This window comes from Malus sylvestris, chromosome 13, assembly GCF_916048215.2.
Source record: "Malus sylvestris chromosome 13, drMalSylv7.2, whole genome shotgun sequence".
Taxonomy (NCBI): Eukaryota; Viridiplantae; Streptophyta; class Magnoliopsida; order Rosales; family Rosaceae; genus Malus; species Malus sylvestris.
In genome coordinates this window covers 2,867,545-2,894,965 of record NC_062272.1, presented here as the reverse complement: position 1 = coordinate 2,894,965, position 27,421 = coordinate 2,867,545, and the positions used below count along the sequence as shown (strand labels likewise).

The following is a 27,421-nucleotide window of genomic DNA, read 5'->3' as shown; positions in this document are numbered from 1 at the left end:
AATGCTTTTATTTTAGGGAACTTTAACGAAAAGCTCATGGTACTGTTCACTTTAACGAAAAACCACATTTTAACATTAAAAAATCAATCATGGTACTATTCACTTTACTCTTTATTTTGTCCTTATCGTTAAAAATCAAAATTTTCAAACAATTTTCATTAGTTTTCCTTTTACCCTTTATTTTTCTCTTATCCTTAGAACTCAAAATTTTAAACTATTTTCATTACTTTTCGTGAAAAGGAAAGCAAAAACGCTTCTACAAGCAAAACCTCGAAGAAATCTCCTTTCCTGTCTTTTCACTCATCAGTTTTAAACCTCCGACACCCTTCTTCTTCGCTCCGTTTCCGTACACTCCCCCTCTAAAATCCGTTCTCTGCAGACAGAGATACGGAGACAGCGAACCTTAATTTCTTTGCAGTAGTTTCTGGAAAATGTTGGTTCAGAGGAGAGTGATGACGTGGAGATCGGTGGCCAAGTCTTTGCAAACACTTGTCGCCCACGCCTCCCTTTTCACGTTCACGATTCTCCTCGTTCTCAAGCTCCGCCGTTCTGTCCGCTACTCTTGGTGGTTCGTTATTTTTTCTTCCCTCTGCATTTTTCTTGTCTGTTGTTTGGCTGCCGAGAAACTGAGAGAAAATAAAAGGGGAAAAACGGAATCTTTAATATGCGTTTGAAGTTTTTATTACCAGAGAGTATTAAGAGACTTTAATTTATCGTCTTTTACTGCATTGTACTGTGAAACTAAGGTACCCATTTGTGAGTTTGTGAAGTTTTCACCTTTGTGGGTTCAAATTTCTTTATTTAGAGAGTGAATTGCTGAGAATCCCCCTCAATATTCGAGTAAAAAACTTTTGGGTTCTGCTTATTAATTTAAAAAGTTACATTCTTGAGCTCGTAGGTGATTCTATTGGGCATGCATTTTGGATGATAGTGGAAGGTTGTTGATCGAGATCGTTGGATTTTATTTGATGTTTTTAGTTAGGTTTTGTTATGCTTTTTGTTTCAAATTCTTATGTGGACTATAATATTTCGGCATCCGCAATTTCATTAGCTCAATGATCCATTTTGTAAGATAATTCAATCAGACCCATGCACTATCAAATCTATAAAAACAGAGTTGAAAACGTACGAATTCAGTTAGGAAATTGACAAGGTGTATGCCATTCATTGTTGCCATGGTTGTACTGGCGGCTGCGTTTGCATTGTAGATGTGGCTGATTAGTGAAGATTGTAGAAAGAACCTTTTGAGGCCATCGCATGTAAGAAAACTGCATATGGTTTAGTTTCTGTCACTTGTAGTTGTCTCGAGGGTTCTGAATATCTTGATGAAGCATAACTATCTTTAAAACTCCCAAAGCTCAGCTGGCTTTTTCGGTATTGATTAATGTTTATTGTTCTGTTTTCATAATACTGCAGGATCATATTTTCCCCTCTGTGGCTTTTCCATGTAGTTGTTGCAAGAGGCAGATTTTCATTACCTGCTCCAAAGCTGCCTAATGATCGCAATGTATGAGATAGTATGTCCTTTTTTTTTTTCTTTTTTTTTTTTTTTTGCATTTGTCCCCACTGTGTATGGTCATTTTTCTCATAGATGATCCAATTTATTTATTTATGTTTTAAGTCGAGCAACAAAAAAGTAAATCTCTCTTTCTTATGGGCAGTGGGCACCTTTTCATGCTGTCATGGCGACACCGTTGCTTGTCTCATTTGAACTAATGCTTTGTATATACCTTCAGAGCAGATATGGTATACAGCGACATACTTAATGACAAGGATCACTGAAATCATGTTCTTTATCTATAACGTGTTTACTTTTCAGTTGGTCAATAAAGGAATTATCAAACTGTCACTTATGATTACTTCTTGGTGAATTTTAATGTGTGCAGTTGTAAGCTTGAAGATTGTCTTTGCACCCTTGTTGGCATTTGAACTAGCAATTCTATTTGATAATGTCAGGTATCTGTATTTCTTCCAATCATATTTCCAAATTTGAACATCGACCTGAGATGAAAAATCTTGTTAATTGGTTCTGTAAGACGGTGTAGCTTGCATTGTATTATGTGATGTTTTGGTTAAGTAAATTGTAATACAGTTAAAGTAATTAATGTTTCTATTGTGTAGGATGTGTAAGGCTCTAATGCCTGGAGACGATGAACATGCGAATGATGATGTGATATGGGAAACGCTTCCTGTAAGTTTTCCACTATTTTTTCAAATGACGATTGAGTTGGAAGAGTGCATTTCTTATTCTTATTAATAATTGTGAATTGTCTTAAATGAATGCAAGTGGCGAGTATGACTTGAAATATACGGTCGTCCATTTGTTCTGGCACATTTGCAATATTAGTACGAGTAACTTTTATGTGGCGTGCTGAAAAGTGATAATTAAATGTGTTACTGGGAAAGAAGAAAAAATAATGGTAGTGAAGACCCTTTCTTTCTAAAATGGTATGTATATTGGATTGTACAAGTAAATTAAGGCAGTATTCCCTTGCACAGGCAGTGAATATAAAGATGGTAATTGTTGCGTGATATATTCCTTGTCTGTGTATTTGTATTTTTGGAAATTCGTTTACACTTTCTATACTAAATTTACCAATCTTTGGCTTCCAGCACTTCTGGATTTCTATATCCATGGTCTTCTTTCTTGCTGCCACAGTATTCACTCTTTTAAAGATAAATGGTAAGTTTAGTAATGAGTTGTAGTTGCTGCGTGATATACTCCTTGTTAGCGTACAGTTATCAATAACATTACCATGTCATGATGCATTGGTTCACCCTGATTAACTTTATTCGACATACAGGTGATATTTCTGCTCTAGGCTGGTGGGACTTATTCATAAACTTTGGGTACTGTAACTTGTTTGAAATTTATAGTTAGTATTCTTTGTCTTCACCTACTGAAGTAACCTCTATATATACTTTTACAGAATTGCACAGGGTTTTGCCTTTCTTGTCTGCACGAAGTGGTATAATCCAGCTATTCACAGACACGCGCACATTCAAGAACCTTGTTCATCTTCCATGAATGTAAGATACCTTGACTGGAATAGCGGCTTAGTTGTTTCTTCAGATGACGATCAAGACGAGACTGTAGTATGCAGCCTTCAGGATATCGGTGGGCATATTATGAAAATTCCTCTAATCATTTTCCAGATCCTACTCTTTATGCGCTTAGAGGTATATTCGGTGTTTAAAAGAACCTATTTGTTGATAGTTTGGAATGTTCTCAACATGTCATCATCTCAAGTATATTTGTCATTTCAGGGGAGGCCATCGGCTGCTAGGCATATCCCAGTTCCAGTTCTTTTTGCTCCTCTTCTTTTAGTGCAAGGAACCGGTCTTTTGTTTTCCACATATAGATTAACAGAGAAAATTGTTCTTTTAGTACATGATGGAGTTTTTTCTGTAAGATACTTGGACATAGCATCAAAAGTTCGCGAGTATTTTGGGTTCTATCGCCATGGTTCAAGGTTAGGCTTAATTTTTGGAAATGGAAAATTTAAATGTTCTCTGGAGATCTCTACTCCAACGAGCTGTAAACAAATTAAAATTATTGTCTAGCCATTATTGTTGGTTATGATTCATTTCATCCTGTTGGCTTGTTGGTTATGATCTGTCCTGTTGGCAGGTTATTGGGCTGGTGGTCGATTGACGAAGGAAGTCGAGAGGAACAGGCTAGACTGTATTATGCAGGAGCTTCAGGGTCTGTGATTTCTATACTCTTCATAACTGCACTTTTTCTGCAATATTAAGCAATTTTCTCCATGCCTCCTGCTTTCTTATTGAAACGATATTAAAGAGTCCTTGTATACTCTTACTTAGAAGTTTTAAGGACCTCAAAATGTTGTGTAAAATCTGTAGATGCTGCACTTTGAGTGCGTTCTTATGTGGTAAACATAGATGCTTGATATTCTGAAGGCTTGTTAATGCACACACATATAAAGGATTTCTCAATGGAATTATAATGGTCCTTTTCTTTTATCCTGAAATTACAATGTACTTGTTTCTATACATTTTAAAATTCCTTCCTCTTCCTTCAGTAATCTAGACAGGTCCTGCTGTTTGTGCCTCGTATTGCCATCTCGTCAGTTGCTAAAATATGTTGCAGTTTTGATTCTTATGCATTGATAGAATATGCTGCATATTTTATTCTTATGTGTTTTTTTTTCCTTGTAAGTTCTGTTGCATATATACATGCCCCTTACGTTGCATGAAAGTAGATGTATCTTGCAAAGTCATCATTGTCAATCCTTGCTTTGATCTTTCTTTCAGATATAACACTTTTTCACCTGATATAGTGAAGAAGTTGCCTAGATCAGACCTCGTTGAGGAGGTAAACACTATTTTGATTCTCTTGGCCGACGGCTACCTCTTAATCGAGCCATTTGTCTTGGTTTCGGCATTGTTTTACTGTCTAATTGATATTGGATACATGTAATATCAGCTTATACTAGTTCTTTAAATACTTCTGTTTTTCTATCTCAGATTTGGAAACTGCAAGCTGCACTCAGTGAGCAAACGGAAATCACGAAATTTAGCCAGCAGGAGTACGAAAGACTTCAGAATGTAATGCTTCAACTGCGACGTTTAATATTATAAATATATACAAAAATTTCAATGTTGATTTCGTAAATGTCACGAGCCTTACCTGCTTTTGATGAATCCTGCAGGAAAAGATCCTATGTAGAGTATGCTTTGAAGAACAGATTAATATAGTCCTGCTTCCATGCCGGCATCATGTTCTTTGCAGGTACCTTCTTCATGTACCCTTTCACATCTACTTGTTTCCACCCTTACAGCATATTATTTTCCATCGTTTACAAGTTATGGCGATTGTACTCACCAATTCGGTGTTTTTAACGCATTTTCAGCACTTGCTGTGAGAAGTGTAAAAAGTGCCCCATATGTCGTGTCTGCATTGAACAGCGAGTGCCGATATGTCATGTGTAAAGTATGCCCGATGACCAGCAGTTGTTGCTTGTGATTTTCGGATATTAGGTCGAGACAAGCAATTGGAAGCTGGAAATTTTTCTTTCAACCATGCCCTTTTGGTTGTAGTATAATACCAAAAATTGTAAATATTATGGTCATGTAGTCACGAATTTCAAAAGTGTTGATTGAGTTTTCTTGTCCATGTTTTACACAATCTGTCTAAGTCACGATTGTAAGTCACGATTGAGAAGGCGACCGTTTGAAAAGTAAAAATCTCTGTTCATCTTGAATTTTTGCTTTTTGTTTTGGTTCGCAATATTTTAACCTAATTTAAACTGTGGAAAGAGGAATCCTTTAATGTAAGCTTGAGGGCATACACTGTTCTGGTCAACTTGATGACGTAAAATCTTATTAAAATATTGCGAACTTATGGGAGAAGAAATCCCTCATATTGAATAATCAATCACCTCACATAATTTACCAGACTTATTACGTTGAAATATCCAACAACCACAAGAAACTGGAATCCTTTTTAACAATGTAAAATGAAAATCCAGTTTCCTTGTCCAGCAGCCAACCAACCAAATTAGCATCTTCTTTTGAAGAAACCTTAGGAACCCCCAAACTGTTGAACTTTCTTTTGTAGTGGGAGTAAATCAAGAACATGAATTTGATCAACAGTCCTGATTCTGATAGATTGATCAAGCACAAGTGGGAGTGACAGCCCTGGATTCGACGACGGCGTTTTTGGTGGAGACGTTCTCCTCATGCACTGGCTCTAGGTTGTCCTTCAACTTGAGAAGAAAGTCATTGAAGCACTCATCCAAGGTCCTGAAAGAATCTCCGGGGTAGAGAGTTCCCACTTCCACATCACGAGGCCCCTCCACTGCAAAATTCACCTGACATCCTTTGATAAAGATGTCATGCGTGAACGATGCCACTATACTTTCTGGTATACGATTCTCTGCAATTAGAAAACCCTAACTTGTTACAAAATACATGCAAACTTGCCAACCTAATAGGGTTTATATGTATTAGCGTTGTATTCTAAACTAATCTAATCTTCATATTTAAGTTAAGTCAGTTGGCCATAATAATGCTGTTTCGGCTCCCTGTGTCCAAGTTTTGAGAAAGATACATGATTCACGGTGCCAACTGACATAACTTACGTCTGCATGTATATATTAATTCGTGGCACCAAAAGATTGGTCCCAAGCACATGCCTAATCAAATGTTGGTGAAGAGTAGAGAGGGAAGTGACCTGCAGCAAGGGCTAGTAAGTGATTTTCAGTGATGGTGATTCTAGGGAGAGTCCGGCCAATTTTCTTCTCCCACAGAGATGCAAGCCCATTGATGTCGTATAAATTGCTCGGCGGTCGGAAATGAACATTTTTGTTGATTGTTCGGATGTCGTCCACGGTCTTTATTGTGAATTTTCCAATATCCGTACCGTCTACAAAATAGGCTGTGTACGAAAATAAAACACCAAACATATTTATTAGTGGATAAACATATGTAGGGATGTACTATCTACACATCTCTTTTTACTTCTCATACACCCCTTGTTAATTTCTGTTTGTTGAACTTTTTCAATTCATCTGATCCGACGATCGAAAATCAAAAAAATGTGGAAGAAGTAAAAAGAAATGCGTGAATATTACATCTCAATATGTATTGTGTGACCGAACATAGTGGGCCCGAACTTTGGGTGGGTTAGGCACGAGCACGGGCACGGCACAACAGCAACAGTTGAGAAAGGACAATGGGAAAAGATTATTGCAATATTTGTCGTCTATATATAAAGAGAGAAGGAGAAAAAATGATATTTTTTATAATTTTAGAATTGTCTCTCTCTCATTATGATTTTAAAAGAAAAAAAATAAATTTACAAAATAAAAATAATCACTGTGTAGTGGGACTGGTTAGTAAGTTTATTATTTTCTAAAATATAATATTTTTTATTATGGAAAAATAAATTTATTCAAAGGATAGAAACATTGAGAACAACCGTTTTTAATATAATAAAAGAGAAGCATTTCTGGTAATTGTGGGTAAAAACCTATCCTAATATAAGTATCATGAATGGTGTCCCACGCTAGCAATAACATCGACCAGAAAATTTGCCTCCCAAAAGACAGGCTTCCAAAAAATAGAAGAAACGATCTTGCAAGTAACTTGATGTCCTCAATTATAATCTTCAATTATGAAACTATATATATTATTTTGGTATATAGTTTCATATTTTGTTCAAAAAACAAAAGTTTCATAAAAAGCAATAATAACTAAAACAAAAGAAATTAAAAATCAAAACAAGAAATAATATATATTAGACTAATAAATAAAATAAAATAAAGTCATGGCAAGAGGCTAGTCACTAATAAATTCACAAATTAAATAGAAAAGACAAAAAAACATGTGTACCCCTTATTAATTGGAAAATAAAAAATATATACGAATATGTTATTGGTACCTACATCATTGATTTATTTGATACATTTGAATGATGAAAGGGAATTGTTATTAGTACTCTAAAAATCTCATTCTACACTCCTCACAAATGTATTTTCTTTCTAATTATAGAAAGTTTAGAGTGCCAAATGATATTTTTGTAGTGATAAATAACAATTCTCATGATTAAATGATTACCAATTCAAATGATTTTTTGTAGATATGAGCTTCAAATGAAAATTAAGAGAATGAACAGTTATGAATATAAAATATCTACGTTGAAGATACATTATTTGCAAATGAAAAAATGAACTCATCGACTTAAGAGAATGCAAGTATTATCATATGCTACAAATTCACACAAAAATGTCTTAGGTGTGTACCATATACCTTTGACGGTGCCATCACCATAGATTTGGAACCGATCCAACGGTGGGAGAACCTCAGAAGGGTGTGTGTTGTCAAAGTAGGGCCAAGAGGCAATGGAGTTGCAGCAAATGTATGTGTAGGCCACCCCAGATTTCTCGACCCAACGTCTAACCTTGCGTTTCTCCTCGTACATGGTGAGCCCTGGTTCAACCGGATCAGCCCTGTCCACATCATGTCCAAACTCGGAGGGCAAAAACCTCTACAACATAAATTTTGCAGAAATTTTTTTTCACAAAATCATCAAAAACCTCAGCAACATAACTGCCCGTTTAATATTCCGCTAAAAAACCTTTAATTGTTCCTAAAAGCATTTTTCACAGAACATCTTTTAAGAATAGTATTTTTTTTAAATATTAAAAAAATGAAAAAACTAACGAAAAAGTTCTCAAAAACTTTAGTTTTAAAGAAAATGACAAAATAAAGGTATAAGTGAATAGTACCAATAATGACTTTTCAAGGTAAAAATGTCTTTAACGTTAAAAATGAACAGTACCAGAAGTGTTTCGTTAAGATTTCCTTACAAAAAATTAAAAACTTATTTGGTTAATTTTTTTTAAAATATTTTTTTTTGTTTTGAATTCAAACTACTCCGAGCAAACATTGGAGGACAGAGAGGATGGGGAAAGAGAGAATATCGAGAAATAGGAAATAGTGGGTGACGAGAAAGAAAGACGGAGAGGGAGAGGAGGTGAGGAGAGAGAAGAAAAAGAGGGAGAGAGCAGAAAAAGAAGGCGAGGAGAGAGATAAGACAGAGGGTGAGGACATGGGAAGAGAACAAAGAGATCGAGCAAAAAAAAGATCTTTAGAAAAAGAGAGAATTTAAAAAAAATTCACTTTTAGTGTTTTTGAGACATAAATTTTCTAAAAACTTATTTTCAGTGTTTTTGAAAAATACTTTATATTTTTAAGTTAGTTTTAAATCTAATTTTTTTTTTAAATCCTAATAAATAAGAATTCAAAACTTAAAACTTAAAAAATATTTGTAAATTTAAAAAATTGAACTCAAGTAAGACACCAAAACAAACTAAATATATAAAGATATTTTGTTACATTTTTTTAATGACAACAGTTTGTTTTCAAAAAAGTATATAATATAATACAATTGGTTTTTTGTGTGTCGGATATAATATATTTACCTTAACTGTACCAACTGCTGCAATGGCCTCGACTAAGGCAATCTGGTCCAATATTGTCGCACCACCGACGACTGATATTACTGTCTCGATTTCATGCTCTCTCAGTATCTTCTCCACTAGGGTTTTATCAGAAATCAGCCCCTGAAAATGGTCGATATTACAACATATTAAAACATGGTAAAGTGAACAAAAAAAATATGAACATGTAAAGTCATAAAAAATATTTTGCAAACGTTATGTACAGAAAATTATTTTCATACGTGTAAGATTATGGCGCCTTTGTGTTTGAAGGACTTGACGGTGTCAGCCTTAGAAGGGTGAAGAGGGCCGGGCCGGACGAGAACATACGTGGGTCGGCCGGCGGCGAGGCTGGCTTCAGCTACAAACCTCCCGATGAAACCGGTGGCACCGACAATGAGGACTCTGCCATTTCTGGCAACAGAAAGAGAAGGTGAAACAGTCATGGCTGCTGCTGCTGCTAGCTCTTCCTTCCTGCTACAGACTGCCTTGACTTTTCTTCTTCTTTGTATGTTTTTTTTTTTTTTTGCCCTCAAGTTTGAAAAGTCCTTTTTTCCCAAGTGATTTTTGACACGATTGTGGCATGCGAAGTGTGTGAAGTAAGGGAGGAATATATGTTGTCTATATATAGGAGGATACTTCGATTTTGTTACTATTTTTGCCATAAGGCAAAGGGAAGGCCCTTTCATGTAATTTCATCTACCCTTCAACAACATCTTTGTAGGTGTATTTTTATCGTATCATATGATCAAATGTTTTGAAGTGTAGCTGACTATTCTGCTTCATGCATTGACTGATAGCTGTAGCTATATACAAACAATTAGCAAGCTCTTCTTTAATTATTTTTTATGATTTGAAAGAAGGTTAATTAATTGTCCAACTTTAACGGAGGTCCATCCTATAGGGTTTAACGAATTTTGTTTACTTTTGGAGTTGAAGAAAATCAATTCACAATCATGGTGTGCATTCTAGAAGGCTAAGAGTTGAGATTATTCCGTAGTCTTAAAAAGGCGATTCCAAGTAAACAATGTTGTTTTTACGACTCGAACCCATGACCTTTTGATTACAAATGAGCAACTTTTCCATTGGTTTCTTGAAGAGTTGTATAACTCCATTTGAATTACGGGATTTGAAAAAATGATTTGGATATGATAATGAGGCTTAGTCTGTGTTTATACCATACTTAGGGCCTCCGTATTTAGATCTCGTATAAATACTCGGGGGATTCAAATGTAATTATGTAATAAAGGAATGGGCAAATATGTAATAAGTGAGGAGCCCTTATTCTATAAAAGGACTCATCACCCTCACAATTAGGGGAGACCAATTCCTAAGCCTTCTCATCCCTTTCAAAGCTCTCACTCTCATTCAGAGCTTTCTCTCCCTCAGAAATATAATCAGTGTGGACGTAGCCCAAACCTTGGGGTTAACCACGATACATCTTGTGTTATTTACATTGATTCAAGGTCGGATTTACGTTGTTCCAAGACCTCTGGTTTTGTGCATCAACATTTGGCGCCGTCTGTGGGAAACGATACGAAAAGTTGTGTCGGTTCTCTTTCATTTTTGTACCTCCGCCGTGATTCTGCAAAACCCACAGAGGCACAGACACACACACACTCTCTCATCACTCGGTTTTTTCCTCTGTAACATCAAGGGCAAAAAAAAAACCCAATTGAGAAATAAGGAGATACAAAGAGGAGGAGGAGGAGGAGGGAGAAGAAAATACAAGATCCAAAACCCAAATCCGAAAAAAGTCCACTACTCCAGTAATTCACGACAATAATTTGCGGTGTTTCGCTTTTGGCTACGTGAGATATCTTCCATGTCAGTGTCGCATTGTGAGAGTAGGAACACAGGGTTGCATGCGGGTGGTTGCGCGTCTGCAAGGTCGTACTCGCTTCTGGGCTCGGCGACAGAGCCATGGCGGTTAAGAAGGCATGCACATCGTTCTCAAAGAGCTTGATCGATGAGGTGCAGAGATGGGGTTGTATGAAGCAGACGGGGTTGAGCCTCCGAGCTCGAGAGCCTCCCTTACGGCTTGTCTGAGAAACCTTCCGTTTTGAAGAGTAACTGCGAGCGAATTGCTTGCGGTTGATTGTTCTTGTTGCAGCCTGCTACGTGTTCGAGATTTGAAGAATGGAGGAACATCAAATTTGAGACCACCGACAAATTTGAGGTTCGATCGTCGAGACCACTGACAAATCTAAATATATGTGTGTCTTAGGCAGAGACTTGGACACGCTCTCCCTCTGCATGCATCTCTTTGCCCAACCTACCAGCCTCGGACACTCCTTCACTATGCACAGGTTTCTATGGGTCTCCAGTGCATAGAACCAGCTATAGAAAGGGATAAGTGCCACATCCACTAGCCAAAACTCTCACCCCCAAAGTAGGTCTTGTCCCCTAGCTCGTTTTCCAGCAGCTGAAAGCACTCTATCAGTTCATTCTTTGCTGCCTCTTAGACTTCACCTTGTGGTTACCTACACCAACTTCCCTGTTGAATAAATCTACGATGACGAAAACCCGTCAGCCCAGAACCTTGCATGGGCTCTAGGGTAAGGATCAGAAAGCAGCAGCATCAGCAACTCCCTCATGTTTGTGGTTAGAGCTGCAGAATGCGTCGTGGGTTATTCGTTGGCCAATTACTACACATCCCTGGATCAGCAATGGGCTTAGATCTAACATATACAAGCATTGCAAATCGCAACCATTCTTTTCCTCTTCGTGATCGGGCTTCGCGTCGTCCACCTCCTAGAGCTTTTCTTTGGGGTCGTCGACGTTCCTCGAACACTCATTGTCACGCCCCGATCCCGACATACGTCCAGAATCGACACGTGACGCTACCAAATACCCTAATATCTAACATACCATGCCTCCTGAATATATACAAAGTATCAATAAAAAACCAGATACACAATATTTTTTCGTAAGCTTTATGGCTGCATCTAACCACTTCATTAGACTACCTACATACCCTCATTAGGGATCAAGCTATTCGTAGTTCAACACTCACAAAAACAAATATTTATCACACTCAGTTCAAGCATAAAAGTATAGCATTCCTCCATCATTTATTATAACCCGACAGCATGAAATTCCTGGACTCATGCTACATAACAATTTACCACATGATTATCAATTGGATAGGCTTTAGTGTTTATTATATTTATACTAGCGATTCTGTTTTTTTTTTTTATGCCAAGATGTAGTAGACGAGGAGAAGAGGCTGACGGAATTTCCAGCAGCATTAAATAGGTGCATATACAGGTGACAGGGAAAATCCTCCCAAGGACAATGGGTTTTTGGTAGTTCTACCGGCCAATCAAATGCAGAAAGTTCCAAAAGAAGCATTGGTGATGCCCAAAGAGGATAATGAACTAGAAACCAGAAGAACATGGGCAGTTTCAAAGCCAAATGACGAGTAAGATAGAAAGGTGAAGAGGGGCCCACCGTCACCATCGCCACCGTCATCATCCCCACCGCCATCACATGCGGCACCGATGCCCCCCCCACCGTCTCCGTCGAACGGTTCTGATATCTCACCTGTCGGATCTCCCAGTCGCTCCTCATCTGAGATTCAACCACAGTCGTCGGATGATGACCCTGATCAATCGGCTAGGACTGGTGGTCTCTCTGAGGATCTCAAACAAAATATTATTAAGCAGGTGGAATATTATTCAGCGATAAAAACTTGCCCACCGTCTCCACTGAATTCCGATCCCTACCAACAAGCTAAAAAGCAGAAAGAGAGATTAAGAAAAGCAAAAGATACCTTGCAAAGCAACATGGGTGAACATAGACAGAGGGAAAGAGGAAAAAAAAAAGAAGCAAAAAGATGTCTGGAAATGAAGTGGGAAAACAAAAGCAAAGCAGAAAACAAAAGATCCCAACAGCAACTTCAGTGCATGGCATACGAAGATCAAACTATTCAGCTCTCTTGCATCTGCTTCAAACATTTCCCCTCTGTAACAATGCAAACACTACAACTCGTAGAAAGTTTCACACACTCTTGATCAAGACAGTGTGAAGCAAAACCAATTTATGGTGCCAACAAGAGCTTCATCAAAGGAGTTCAACCACAATTCTCAAAAGCTTCACACACTCTTGATCATGACAGTGTGAAGTAAAACCAATTTATGGTGCCAACAATAGCTTCATCAATGGAGGGCAACCACAATTCTCAAAAGCTTCACACACTATTGATCAAGACAGTGTGAAGCAAAACCAATTTATGGTGCCAACAAGAGCTTCATCAAAGGAGTTCAACCACAATTCTCAAAAGCTTCACACTATCTTGATCAAGATAGTGTGAAGCAAAATCAATTCATGGTACCTAACAAAAGCTTCACCAACAAAAGTTTCAACTCCAAAGCTTCACTTACATAGCTTCAACTCCAAAGCTTCACCAACAAAAACTTCATCAATGGAAGACAACAACAAATTCTCAAAAGCTTCACACTATCTTGATCAAGATAGTGTGAAGCAAAATCAATTCATGGTACCCAACAAAAGCTTCACCAACAAAAGCTTCAACTTCAAAGCTTCACCTACAAAACTTCAACTCCAAAGCTTCACTAACAAAAGCTTCATCAATGGAGGACAACTACAAATTCTCAAAAGCTTCACACTATCTTGATCAAGATAGTGTGAAGCAAAATCAATTCATGGTACCCAACAAAAGCTTCAACTCTAAAGCTTCACCTACAAAGCTTCAACTCCAAAGCTTCACCTACAAAAGCTTGACCCACAAAAACTTGAACACAAAAGCTTCACCTACAAAAGCTTCACCCACAAAAGCTTCACCCAAAAAAGCTTCACTCACAAAAACTTCACCCACAAAAGCTTGATCTACAAAAGCTTCACCCACAAAAGCTTGACCTACAAAAACTTGACCCACAAAAGCTTGACCCACAAAAGCTTGACCTACAAAAGCTTGACCCACAAAAGCTTCACCTACAAAACTTCAACACAAAAGCTTCACCTACAAAAGCTTCACACTATCTTGATCAAGATAGTGTTAAGCAAAATCAATTCATGGTGCCCAACAACGCTTCAACCTCAAAGCTTCACCTACAAAGCTTCATTTACAAAGCTTTAAAATATATATATATTTTTTCGGAATTTCAAAAATTCGGAAATTTGAAAATTTAAAAATTCGGAAATTCAAAAATTCGAAAAAAAAAAAAATATATATATATATAAAAAAAAATTTCGAAAAATAAAAAAATTGCCTAGGCCTCTTCTTCTTTGGACCTAACAACTTTCATAACAAATATATATGAATAATGAGTTTTGGGCTACCACTTAGAAATGAAATGCCCCATTCGTCAACTCCTTCGACCGGAGACTTGAGGTACTCCTACCATATGCTACTGCATCTTGATACTCGGAAGTCTCACGACCACTCAGTGACTTGGATTTTTCAAGTCTCCAAACGAGAAGTTTTCCACACTCAGGAAATTAAGGGAGCACTACCTCAACCTACATGCTTCACTCACAAAGCTTCAACAAAAGGAAAAATTCAAAGAACTTAGTGAAGAAGGCCTTGTTGTATTTAACACAATACATTGAAATGAAGCAAAGCTTGTTTATTGATATATCCGATAAGTTACAAATATGTACATATACATGAATCAAAATAAACAAATAAGAGGGAGCCTTCACAAAGGTTGCTCAGGAGAAGTCTCAGCAGGCGGCAGAGCCCCAGAAAAAGAAGGCACCAGAGGGTGATTATTCGGAGCCTTGGTACTAGGCAGAACTCCAGAAGGAGGAGGCACCAAGGGTTGATCATTTAGAGCTTCATTACGCGGTACAGCCTCAGAAGACGAAGGCAATAAATGCCTTTGGAACAAACCCACAAACCTCTGATGATTAAGTAAAATCTGACCATCAGATTCCTGCAGCTGGTCGAGCTTCATCTTCATGTTTGTAACATAGTCATATGCGAGCATGTGCAACTGTTTATTCTCCTGCTTGAGCCCTCTAATCTCCTGTTTGAGACTTATCACTTCAGCCGCCAATGATTCAACTTGGCGGGTTCGAGCAAATAGGCATTGGGCTATATTAGACATATAACCTGCACACTAAACACTGAGAGCCAGAGAATCCTTAATAGCCAACTCATCAAATTGTTTGGAAAGTAGTCTGTTATCTTTGGGAGTGAGAATGTTCATGGCCACCACCGCAGCAGTCATATCATTCTTCATCACAGAGTCCCCAACGGTAAGAGGACCAGTAGGAGATAAGAAGGATGGACACCATATGTTTTCTTAAGAAGGCATGGCTGCCTCTTCACCAAAGTTCAAGTCAAAACGACGATCAGATGGGCCAGAAATTCTTAAAAATGATGAAGGAGAAATGAGGTGCAATAAATCTCTAAAGTAAGGGGAAAATTCCTACAAGCAATAACTCTCTTAATGTACTCCTTGCACACAATTGGTGCCCTTATAAAAGAAAGGGCAATAGGGCCGTTGATTAAAAAATCGAAGAGGCACCACTCTCCGGATTCTGAAAATGCACCACTCTCCGGATTTCGAAGAGGCACCATTTTCCACATGCAACATCAGCTTCTCGGGTACCACATATAACTTTGCCAAAGATCTCTGACAAAGTTTAGACACATAAATTTTGAAGGTCCAGCTACCCTACTATTACCCACAAGGGTAAAGGAACAACACCGCTGCTTGATAACTAGAAAGTCCCAATATGTGTTAACCTCCGTGCTCCGTGGCAAGGCAGACTGGCAAAAATGCCCAACCTTTACTCACATTCGAGAAAACACTCCTAACAAGATTGATTGCTCAAAAATCGAAGAGGAACCACTCTCCGAATCTCGAGAGCCAGACTCTTTCTTAAAAATCGAAGAGACACTGCTATCCGAATCTCAAGAGTTAGACTCCCAATAGGATTGCTTTCTCAAAAATTGAAGATGCACCGTTCTCTGAATCTCGAGAGCCAGATCCCCGATAAAATTGCTTGTTTGAAAACCGAAGAGGCAACCCTCTCCGAACTTCGAGAGCCAAATTTCCTTGGATAAAGCTTGTCTGCAATCTTCACACGCAACATCTGCTTTCCAAATACCACAGACCACTTTTTCAAAACGCTCTAACAAAGTTAAAACATGTGAAGCTTGCAGCTCCCATTGCATTGCTATGACCAAGAAGGGTAAAAGAATAACATTATTACTTGCTCAAAAATCAAATAGGCACCGCACTCCGAATCTAGAGAGCCAGACTCCCAACAAGATTACTTTCTAAAAAATCGAAGAGGCAACGCTCTCCGAATCTCAAGAGCCAGACTCCTAACAGGATTACTTTCTAAAAAATTCAAGAGGCACCGTTCTCCAAATCTCGAGAGTCCGATCCTCGACAGGATTGCTTGTTCGAAAATCGAAGAGGTATCGCTCTCCGAATTTCGAGAGCCATATTTCCTTAGATAAAGCTTCTCTGCAATCTTCACACGCAACATCAGCTTTCCAGATACCACATACCACTTTTTCAAAGTGCTCTGACAAAGTTAAAACATGTGAAGCTTGCAGTTCCCACTACATTGCTACGACCAAGAAGGGTAAGGGAATAACATTACTACTTGTTGTTAGAGAGACTCCTATATATGTCGACCTTCATCCTCCATGGACAGGCAGACCTACAAAAATGCTCAACCATTCCTCATATCTGAGAGGGCACTCCCAACGAAGCCTCTCGAAATACTCAGCTTTCTTCCCCCCAATAATACATATGCAAACCAGCCACACCAGAGTAAGAGTATCTCATATCATAAGGGTCAAAAGTAAGAGTATCTCATATCATTCTTTTTCCCTGTCTTTTCCTTTGCCCTTGTTCTTACCTGCAAAACAAGAAGAAAGAGAGCAATCAGTCAGCACTTAGAATCAAGCTTCCAGTCAGGAACTGACTGCCTGGAACCCCTTGCTTGATTACTTACCTGACATTGCTCTGGAGTACTCATCTTCAACATTTTATGCTTCCAGAAAAGATACCACATTTTCCTGAGGAACAGATAGGGCAAGTGAGAAGGATACAAGGAAGCATGTGGAGACAAGCGCAACAGAACACGTGTCGATTCATCTATTACTTCGTCAACAGCAAAAGTATCCCATATCATCAAGGTCGAACGCACTCTTGATTTAATGGACTTGTTTTGACCCTCAAATTCTTGAGTCGGCCTTATACTATAGAGGAAACTAGAAAACCCTCCAGCCTAGTTCAAGAATAAGCCTGTGGAAAGTTACTTCTTCAAAAGCAAAAGTATCTCATATCATCTCTTCTCGATTTGCTTCTCCTTATCCTTGTTGCTGTTTACGACACAATGAGAAGGAGAACAATCAACCGGAAGCTGAAGTCAAACCTATGATCCAGGTTGCTTGCTTGGAAGTCTGATTGCTTACCTTGTCTGTTACCTCTTTCGAAAAATCTCCTAGCTCGGCGATTTGGGGGACTCCTACTATAGGGTTTTGTATCACACTTGACCAATCCCGAAACTACAATTAAGCTTTAAGTGAAATTGATACATTACCTTGTGCATCTTCATCGGTTAAAGATACCACCCTTAGATGGAGGAAAAATACTTCCAAAGAAGATGTCACATCTAAGTATGAGATAGATAAGGTAAGTGAAAATGATACCACACTTCGGTACTTAGAAGTTTCGTGATTACTTAATGGCTTGGATCTTGCAAGTTCCCAACCGAGGAGCTTCCCTCACTCGGGAACTTCGGGGAGCACTGTTTGTACCATACTTGACCAATCCCGAAACTACTGAGCTCTGGTCAACGTTATACCGTCAAGGAACCAGGAGAGTTTCCCTCCAACCAGGAGGCCAATCACAGCGTGACACGTGTCGACATCAGAAGCCATTCACAGCGTGACACGTGTCAACGTCAGAAGCCAATCACAATACGACACGTGTCAATGTCAGAATGAAACTAGAAACTCTCTTCTATAAATAGAGATCATTCTCTCACAATATTTCCTAATGTCATTTGTACTAAATCATTCACTAGTACTCACTAAATGAGAGCTTGAACCTATGTACTTGTGTAAACCCTTCACAATTAATTTGAACTCCTCTACTCCGTGGACGTAGCCAATCTGTGTGAACCACGTACATCTTGTGTTTGCTTCCCTGTCCCTATCCATTTACATACTTATCCACACTAGTGACCAGAGCAATTTAGCGAAGGTCACAAACTTAACACTTTCTGTTGTACCAAAGTCCTCACTGATTTTGTGCATCAACATAATTCATTATGTCTCATCACATCGCCATTCACAACATACGTCATATTTAAGAACCGACAAAACACATAACCATCTCTAGCCACATTAAACAATTAATCTGATCAAAATAATAACAATCATTTCCATATTTTCTAAATTCATACTTGATGAAATCATAATCGAATAGTAGAGAATCCTGAAGGAGTCACCCAGACGTCCAACATATTTTCTAACTCAATTCACAAGATTCTCAAAACCATTGTCACAAATATATATAAAACTAAGGCTAGAGTGACACTGTTAGGCCAAGCCTACTTCTCTGAAGTTGGGTTTTCGGACCTCTCAACGGAACCAAGATATCAAAGGGGATTCCGAACCATCACTCAACAGAATCCAAACTAAGGTACGATTCTGGACCATCTCTCAACGAAATCACGGAGTACCATGCATGTAGAATTGAACCACTCGATGAGATACAGGCTGGATACGATTCCGGACCATCACTCAACGGAATCCAATCCAGGATACGATTCCGGACCATCACTCAACGAAATCGCGGAGCACAATGCATAATCACCACTAAATGAAACCCAAGTTAGATACGATTTCGGAACATCACTCAACGGAATCACGGAGTAGAAGGGATTCCGGACCATCACTCAACAGAATCCAAGCAAGCATATGGTACCTACCAAATGTACCAAGTATATCTAAACCTCATCATCTCCATAATTACAACGTAGTCACCTACCATATTCACTTCTCGTGGCCTCCAACTAATATGTCCCACCAGCATATAAGTGCTATAGAATACTTCTAATAGGATTTTAAGATCACATAACCATAAATTTATCATACTTATCATTCACATTACTAGAAATAATTAAACATCCATATATCACCATTATCATCAGTACACAAGCCAAATCATGTTTAATAAACATAAGTCTATGGCTAAATATATGGAAATCACATTTCAATAGAAATCATATTTATAATACCAATTCATATTCACAAATGATTTTAACATAAACAATTAAGGTAACAACCATATCACAAATATTCAAGTCACTCTCCAACCAATGTAGGCCCACTAGACTTCACTTAAGTCTCTCGTAGTACTAACTTTAGTATTAAGAACGTTTGGAGACATATTGACCAAAAGTCAACTCTCGGTCAAAGGTTGGGTCCACAATTCTACACAATTCAATCCGGAAGATCCACACATTGGATTTCAGATCCTTAACTTTCCAAAGTCCACATTATGCTCAAATAACAACATACTAAAATCTCAACACGATCTGATGGTCGGATCTCCGCCAATTTCAAAATTCAAGTGGTGGTCGATATTTAATTTTACAAACTTAGAAATCCAATTAGGGAAGATCCATACATTGGATTCCTGATCCGTAAATTTCTATGATCCTCAAATATTATGTTATATCACGCATTAAGGTTTGGTGACGATCCAACGGTCGGATCGTCGATTCATATTTTGATCTAGTAAGGTATCGTAATGAAACTAAGTCCAACAATCCAATTACGTTATACGGATATCAATTATGAAATCAAGGCATCTAAATGAACTTAAAAGTACATCGTCGGCCCACTAGCCAGGCAGCCGCCGCAGTTGGCGGTCGGCCGCCCCGACTTGCTGAAAAAATTCAACTATTTTTAAAAATTACCAAATTTTACAGGCAAGTAGATCTCAGTGAGGGGAGAAGTTTTCATACCTATGGCCAAGTCCAATTCGGCTGGGAAGCATCCCAATTTTATCCAAACCCGCCGGAAACCTTAGAAATGAGTGTAGACATCGAAATTTCGTAAATAAATGTTGACCGATAAATCAAAGTGTCAACGCTCATGTATTACATAAATTTTACACGTAGCGTGTGACTCAACGAAAATTGAAATGAGTTGGAAAAGTCATCAAATAGGACACGTGTCAACACCTGGCAGAAACGACTTATTTCATCTGGGATATTATATTCAAAATTAGGCATTGGAAAATTCTATAAATACAAGCCCATTTCATTCATTTAAGAGGGACCAATTCATATTACACCTTGAAGCTTGGAAGCTCTGAAACTCTGAAGCTCTCAAGCATCCAGCAAATCCCGAAGAATCAAGAAAGTGTTCTTCGTTCTTCGTTCATCGTTCTTCCAAGATCAAGCCCCAACGGCCCTTTGGATCAACAATCATCCACCAATTGAAGATCAAGCCCCGACGGCCCTTGAAGAAAGCACCATCATTCATCATCCATTCATCCAAGATCAAGCCCCAACGACCCTTTTGATCAACAAACGTCGACAAATCCACACATCCAACCGTTCTTCAAGATCAAGCCCAAAAGCCCTTGAAGATCCGTTCATCACTGTTCTTCAAGATCAAGCCCAAACGCCCTTGAAGATCCGCTCATCACCGTTATTCAAGATCAAGCCTCAAACGGCCCTTGAAGAAACATTCATCCTCAAGATCAAGCCCCAACGGCTCCTTGAAGATCCGCTCAAATCCACCTTCAAAGATCAAGCCCACGGCCCTTTGAAGAAACTTCCAACTGTTCATCCAAGATCAAGCCTCGACGGCCCTTGGATCAACGAAACACCCATAAATCAACACCTTACGGAGATCGAATCAGAGGATCAAATTTGAGAGAGATTGTAACCCAAAATCATCAAATACAAATATTTGTTTGTGCACGTTGTTCTTGTCTCTTTCGTTTCAGGAATTTTCCGTGTTCACAATGAGTGTTCTTCGGTTCATCACCAAAATGAACTTCGACGCTTCATCCAAGCCTTGGGCCTTGCTCCAGGGGTTGAGAGGAGTCTTTTGGTGGTGGTCATCGATAGTAAAACTCGCCGGAATCACCGGAAACAAATTAAACCCACTGAAAAACTTGTGGGTTTTGTAGCTTCGAAATGGAAAATGGGAAAGAAATGGGGAAATCTAACAATACAGATATGTAGTGCTCGTCAAGGGCTTTCCATGGACACCAAGATCATCCAAAACGGAGTTCGTATGAATGAGATATGGCCGGGTCAAATTTGAGGGAAGTTCTAATCCGCAAAACAACCTGTGACTAATTCATAAAATTTTGCGTTTATGATCAAAATTGTTTGTATTATCAATCAATTTGTAAGGATTATTTTGCAACAACAAAAAAATATATTAAAAATCGTTTAGTCATTGAACTGTATAATAACAAATGATCGAAATCGTTAGAAGTATTACAAATCATTTGTCATTTGCTATAACCGATTGACTAAACGAACCATCTATCATTTTCTATAATTGATTGACTAGCAACCTTAGTTTTAACTAATTTAAATGCAGCGATGATATTTATATAATGATTTATAATATGTATGGTTCTGTTCATAAAAACAAAATAGGCCACAACTATTTTGAGGAGGAGTTCCTCCACATTTTAGTGGAGCCAAGTAATGCTCATAAATAGTCTTTACAACTTCGATTGAAAATCTAAAATCCAAAGAGATTCACATACCAATCCAAGACTAGAAATAAATAGTCTCAACTCGGAATGATGATTCTACATCGTAATACAATCAATTAATTTGTGTCAATATATGATATATACATAATAATAATAATAATAATAATAAAAAAGTGAAATTTTCTCAATACGGTTCGTCTCCGTTATTTTTGGCTTTCACTAAATACTATATCACCTGCACGTCATTTTGTGCATATATTTAAGCGTGTACGAAATCGTTAATCAACCTTGATTGTTCGGAAGTTTCAAGTTTCACCAACCAAGGCACCTACAACAGCATGTGTTGTACAAAATTTAACAACGTTAGGTATCAAGGGAAGAAGTCAATTCAAGTTTGACACTCGGAATGCACTCACCAACTTTACTGCCTTAGAATTTGGTCAAGTTCTTTTCGTGGTTCCTGTAATGACATCATACTTTTAATGTGACTCTTGTGATGAAAATGTTGTTAATTGAACACTTACGATGCCATGGTTAGCAATTATAGTCCAAATTATAACATCAATTAGTTTTTTGTTAAAAAACTCACATGAGCGTTTTGTGCATGGTTAAAATCGTCATTTCAAACACTCAACTTAACTCAAAACTAATTGTAGCAATGGTCTGTTAACTTAACTCAATATTAGTTTTTTTTAGTCTTTGAGCTTAATAATATGTTGTTTGATGTGTCCTTTTCACTAACACCGTTTATTTTTATGTTAAATTAGGGATATATTAAGAACTTCGTCCAACATCACTAAAAATGAATTTAAAAAATGAGAAAATAAGAAAGAAAAGGAAAACTTAAAAGATAAGTTTTTTTTTTTTTGAGAAACTTGAATACATAGGAATTTTTTTTTTTTGTAGTTCAATATGCGATTTGTTAGTTGTTGAGTCCACCACAATGACTTCCTACCAACTTTGAAATTGCGTTTGCATTATATTTAAAAGTTGCTAAAGTTCAACCATTTTTATAGTTCAATTTTATTTTGTATTAAGTTTTAGTTATTATTTTATAATTTTTTGTTTTTTTAGCTTATTCTATTTTTTTTTAATTTTAAGTTGAAGAATCTAATATATCCCTAGATTTAACTTTAAAAATAGATGGAGTTAGTGAAAAAAACTAATGGTGCAAGACATTGTTAAGTTCGATGACAAAAAAAACTAATATGAGTGTTTAAGAACTAAAATTAACACTACAAAAAAACATGGATTAGATGACGGAATTTTTTGTGGTGCGCAAAAATTTATCACAATTGGGTAAAATAAGTGATCCTTTTTTAGAAACCATCACATAATAATTTTCACTGGACACCAAAATACTTTGCATCACATAAACTTTTGAATTCGCCACAAAATATTGGGTAAAAATTTTTACCGCTAAATGAAATGTTAATATGTGACGAATCTTTAAAATTCATCACACAACAAAAGAGAAGGCCACGTTATGCCATTCGTCACTTATAGTATTAAAATAAATAAATAAAATATACTGAAGAAATAATATCAAAACCCCAAAATGTAAAACCTATTTCACTCAGTTCTCTGTTCTCACCCATTCCGGTCGTCTTCAGCTCCCCTTTGCTTACTCTCTCACCCCGACTCCGACGACCAACCACTGGTGGTTGCCAGCGACGGCGACAAGCATTCTCCTTCGTCTTCCTTTCTCGGCCATTCTCTCAGTATCATCTGTTGCTCGTTCTCTAACTCTCTCCTCTCTCTGACATAACAGGACCTAAATTGGGGAAAGAGAGATTCGGTTTTCTATCGAGTTCTTCAGGCAAAACAAGGTACTTATTTGTTTCCCTACATTTCTTTAATTGTCCTTTGGATTTTCTTCTTCAATCCGTTATTTGGTTGCCAAGCTTAGACACCCAATTATCAATTTCCTTTCTCTTTCGAAAATCAATGAATAATGGGTGAAATTGTATTTTTCTTTTTACTGTGAATTGTAGGATGAAATTATTTTTCTGGAATGCTTCTATTTTTCTTGCAGGATGAAATTATTTTCTAGAATGCTTCTGTTTTCGATGCAGGATGAAAACATACATAATTGTTTAAGTTACCACTTTATACTCTGCAGTCAGTTGCTAGAGCTATCATTTATGTTTTCTGGAGAAGTGATTTTATTATGTAAGGTTCTATTGGAATCTAAAACAGCTAGTGCCAATGGAGACAAATTATATTTGGAGGAACCACATAAATATAACGGGGCTGAATTGGTAGTTGCTGTGAAAAAGAAAGATAACAATATATACGGTGATATGTGACATTTGAGAATAATTCATAGGCAAAGTGTCCATCGGAAAAGAGGACTATATAAATTAACACTTATCCTACAATACTAGTTGTATATGGTTCAAATTTAGTAGGTTGAATATGACTTGTCCTAACCTAATTCAACTCGCTATTTGATACCCAACCTCAAATCTAAATTACTAATTCCTATTGGATTGGGTGTTGAGTTTCTACTAATGTGTCTCGGTTCGAAACTCTCCCTTTCCCTCACTTAATGTAATAGTTTGGAACTCTCCCCTCACTCCTTAATAATAGTAATTTTTTCTTTCTTAAAAAGGACATGATAGAATGCATGCGAGGTAAGTTTTTTTGAGGTCGTGATTTAGAAAGGGAAAAATGTTGTGTGGTGCTGTTGGAAAGTTAAATCTTGTATTATGAGAAAAGTTTGGTCTATTTTCAATTAGTTTTGGAGTGCAACTTCAACTTTCTTCATGTAAGAGAAAGAAAAAAGAAACAAAGAGTATGAGTGATGGATTGCCCTGACATTCTTAGTCAACCAACTACGTCTCAAGTTCAAACCCTTCTCCCTTCACTAGTGTAGATTAGTAGAGTTTTGTAATATACTTCAATATTTTTCTTTCTTGTGTTTTGTGGGAATCTACATTTGGATCATTTCAGATGTTTGGTTAACTCATTTTTTTATATTAATTTTTAATTACAAGTTGGTGCTTGGTTGCTTGACTTCTAACCCTTTTGTTAGCTCATATAAGTAATTGTGTGCGTGTTGTATTCTCTTTTGTTGTGATGGATTTTTGTTTTAGATTTTAGTTGGGATTCATGTTACTCACTAAGTCTACTTGCTTTGCTTTATATATAAATTAATTGTCATTTGGGATTGAATATTTGGGTCTCATTGTGTTTCAGGAATGGTCTCTTTGCGTTCGGTTAGGTCCACTAATATGGAAAAAAAGGTCCAACTTGCTTGGCCAGCAAATAACTTGTGTGAATCCATTTCTGTCTTTTGCAGGTCAATCATGGTATTCATTATATCACCACCTATATTTCCAGGTGTTGTTACAAATATATACGGGTAAAGTGGTTTAATAACTTAAATAGGTGTTAATATGTATACCTTTTGGTCAAGTGTGCTGTAGAAGGGATATATCTTGTGTATCAACACTTTTTTTCTTGCTATAATGTTTTCTGTAAGGTATGCGTTTGAACAACATTTGGGTTACCTAACCGTTTTGTTTTTGTGAAATAGTTCTTGATATGTCTACTGGAATGGATTACAAAATGAAAAGTGGTGATGCAGCTGGAGCTTTAAAGATTGAACCTATTCAAAGGGCTAGTTTCTTCTACGTTGCCTATTATTGATGCTACAGATTTTGTAGCAAACAACTCCAATTCAATATTTTTACTTATGATATTATCTTTTTCAAGCTACAATTGGGATGTATTGTAGGTTACTGTGGACATGTTAATGTAAAAACTACCCATATTTGAATTATAAGAATTTTTTTTTCATTGAGTTTCATAGTATGTACTTGCCATTTACAGAATTACATTAAGCTGAAATACTAGTTTAATTACTAAAATGATAATATGTAAAAGAATAAATGGATTAAAATATAATATAAACAATTTAAAGGAGCAGGTGACGATATACCTATTCATCACATAATTTTAGGATTTGTGATGCTTATAACATCACAAATTGAGTCAAGATTGGCTTTTGGGCTTGAAAATATGTGAGGAATCGGGTGCCACGTATACTAAGAACAGGTGACGAATCACAAATTCGTCACAGATACTATTAGTGACGCCACATAGGTGACAACCTTTGTGACGACCGAATTCGTCACATGTATTATTATATGACGAATTTGTAGTATTCAGTGACGCTTTGCCATCGCCACTAAAGCCCTATTTTCTTGTAGTGTAAACTAAAGGTGAAATTCAAGAACTATTACTACAATGAATTGGAATGGCGTTTTTTGTCGCTCCCTTCTCTCCAGGATCCAGCTCTTCAAATTTTCTTGCGACTTTATTTCTTTTTTTTTTTAATTTTATGCGATCTGCATCAATATGCATGGTCCCCTAGCACTATATCGACAACAACTATCGAGTCCTGCTACTGAAGAATTGAAACCAAACAAATCAAATAAATTTAAGCCACGTACCTCAAAAATCTGAGTAATGCATGGAGACATTACATATATCTACGTTCATGGAATTCAACTTGGACTTCAAAACATATGAAATAATTTCCAAAACTTGTTTTGAAGTCTCATCTGGTCTAATCCCAATATCCAAAACTTGTTTACCTTAACAGAAAAAACTTGGAGTTGACTTCTTGTAGTGTAAGAAGTACGATCGTCGCAGAACTGAGCTGGTCATAAAATGGATATAATGTTAACAACATAGGCGGCAATTGGTGAAAATTATTGTAAAATTGGTTCATCAAAAAAATAAACAGTTCCTTTATCAGGATGAACAACGTAATAATCTTTAACTATCGAGATGATAATTGTATAAATACACGTAGGTACTGTAACCAAATTTATGAGTTTCTATCCTTAATTTAAAAAACTATCAATAAACTGAAAAACTAAACATGGTGAAATCAGCAAATTACGATTAAAAAAAAAAGATAATAATGAAGGACTACAAAAAAAGTTTTGTCCAAAATGATCATAAAATAACAGATTTTCCTTTTAGTTCCGTGACCCACAGCCTCAAAGAAGGTTGGCAGCTGAGCTAATGTCCAGAAGTATGCTTGTAGCTGGAGAAAAAGACTTATACAGAACAAATTTATTATTATCGTAATATCTAGAAGTATGTATTGAACTAAACATGGCAAATACCAAAAATATATGATAATATTTGGGAATTTCTTATATATTCATTAATCTCCAAAGTGGAGTATATATAGGAATTATAATTGGTATTACATATGTACTTCACCAATGTGGGACAATAAACTACTATTTACATTTTAACTAATGTATAACTCGCAACAGTATGCTTGTGTTTTCTCTTTGCACTTCCAGTTTTGGTCAAATTTACTTAACTGCCACCATATTCAAAATTGTTTATCTTCTGGAAATAGTGATAAAAGTGTGCTGTTGTGTGCACGTACGCTGCGGTCGGTCCTACTAATTTACCCAATAAATCTAAAGGAGGACAGATGAGATGTGCTTGTGTGGGGCTTTATACACATAAAATTATAAATTCTTCTAGGACCAACATGTATGATACATTTGCCAGCAAATCTGATTTGTTTTTTTGGTGTTATTTATTGGTAGGGTTGATCATTCGTGGCATCAAAACAGTCTTCTAGATCTTCGTTTTAAAACATCTCCAAGAAGGTAGCAATTGAGTAGCCAAGTTAAATTTGCTACTCTAAGTACGAAAAACACATCTCAAACGGAGACAGCAACTCAATTAACAAATAAGTAGCAACTGACTTTGTATATGAAACTA

At 37.0% G+C, this 27,421-nt stretch overlaps 2 protein-coding genes and 1 long non-coding RNA gene across 7 annotated transcripts; 2 read left to right on the top strand and 1 right to left on the bottom strand.

The window, feature by feature from the left end:
• The first annotated feature begins 244 nt into the window (after positions 1-244).
• Positions 245-5,225, top strand: LOC126594843 (uncharacterized). 4 transcript variants are annotated; one of them, XM_050261097.1, is made up of 14 exons: positions 246-568; positions 1,417-1,507; positions 1,662-1,746; positions 1,887-1,956; positions 2,122-2,191; positions 2,614-2,683; positions 2,805-2,850; positions 2,931-3,180; positions 3,268-3,473; positions 3,632-3,706; positions 4,276-4,336; positions 4,489-4,569; positions 4,674-4,753; positions 4,875-5,225. In XM_050261097.1, exons 1-14 carry the CDS (start codon positions 432-434, stop codon positions 4,951-4,953), a joined length of 1,401 nt encoding a protein of 466 aa, XP_050117054.1. In that variant the 5' UTR covers positions 246-431; the 3' UTR covers positions 4,954-5,225. The 4 variants fall into 4 exon arrangements, with proteins under 4 accessions (XP_050117055.1, XP_050117057.1, XP_050117054.1 ...); XM_050261099.1 differs by having other exon boundaries at positions 553-568; positions 1,417-1,517; XM_050261098.1 differs by lacking the exon at positions 4,276-4,336 and having other exon boundaries at positions 245-568.
• Positions 5,226-5,362: 137 nt separating this feature from the next.
• On the bottom strand, positions 5,363-9,569 carry LOC126594846 (leucoanthocyanidin reductase-like). The gene is made up of 5 exons (XM_050261102.1): positions 9,209-9,569; positions 8,949-9,089; positions 7,774-8,011; positions 6,197-6,400; positions 5,363-5,899 (listed from the first exon to the last, which is right to left on the bottom strand). The coding sequence occupies exons 1-5, from the start codon at positions 9,410-9,412 to the stop codon at positions 5,637-5,639; spliced, it is 1,050 nt and encodes a 349-aa protein (XP_050117059.1). The 5' UTR covers positions 9,413-9,569; the 3' UTR covers positions 5,363-5,636.
• A 13,635-nt stretch (positions 9,570-23,204) lies between these two features.
• LOC126594853 (uncharacterized) lies at positions 23,205-25,459 on the top strand. Of its 2 annotated transcripts, none has more exons than XR_007613450.1 (3): positions 23,205-23,487; positions 24,963-25,025; positions 25,200-25,459. It is a non-coding gene; the product is annotated as an uncharacterized LOC126594853 (long non-coding RNA). The 2 variants fall into 2 exon arrangements; XR_007613451.1 differs by having other exon boundaries at positions 24,860-25,025.
• The last annotated feature ends 1,962 nt before the right edge of the window (positions 25,460-27,421 follow it).

Coding starts and splice junctions, on each gene's coding strand:
- LOC126594843 (XM_050261097.1), top strand. CDS start 432: ATGTTGGTTCAGAGGAGAGTGATGACGTGGAGATCGGTGGCCAAGTCT. Junction 2,851..2,930: donor GACTTATTCATAAACTTTGG/GTACTGTAACTT, acceptor ATACTTTTACAG/AATTGCACAGGGTTTTGCCT. Junction 3,474..3,631: donor TTCTATCGCCATGGTTCAAG/GTTAGGCTTAAT, acceptor TCCTGTTGGCAG/GTTATTGGGCTGGTGGTCGA.
- LOC126594846 (XM_050261102.1), bottom strand. CDS start 9,412: ATGACTGTTTCACCTTCTCTTTCTGTTGCCAGAAATGGCAGAGTCCTC. Junction 9,090..9,208: donor AAGGCGCCATAATCTTACAC/GTATGAAAATAA, acceptor GACCATTTTCAG/GGGCTGATTTCTGATAAAAC. Junction 8,012..8,948: donor CAGCAGTTGGTACAGTTAAG/GTAAATATATTA, acceptor TTTATGTTGTAG/AGGTTTTTGCCCTCCGAGTT.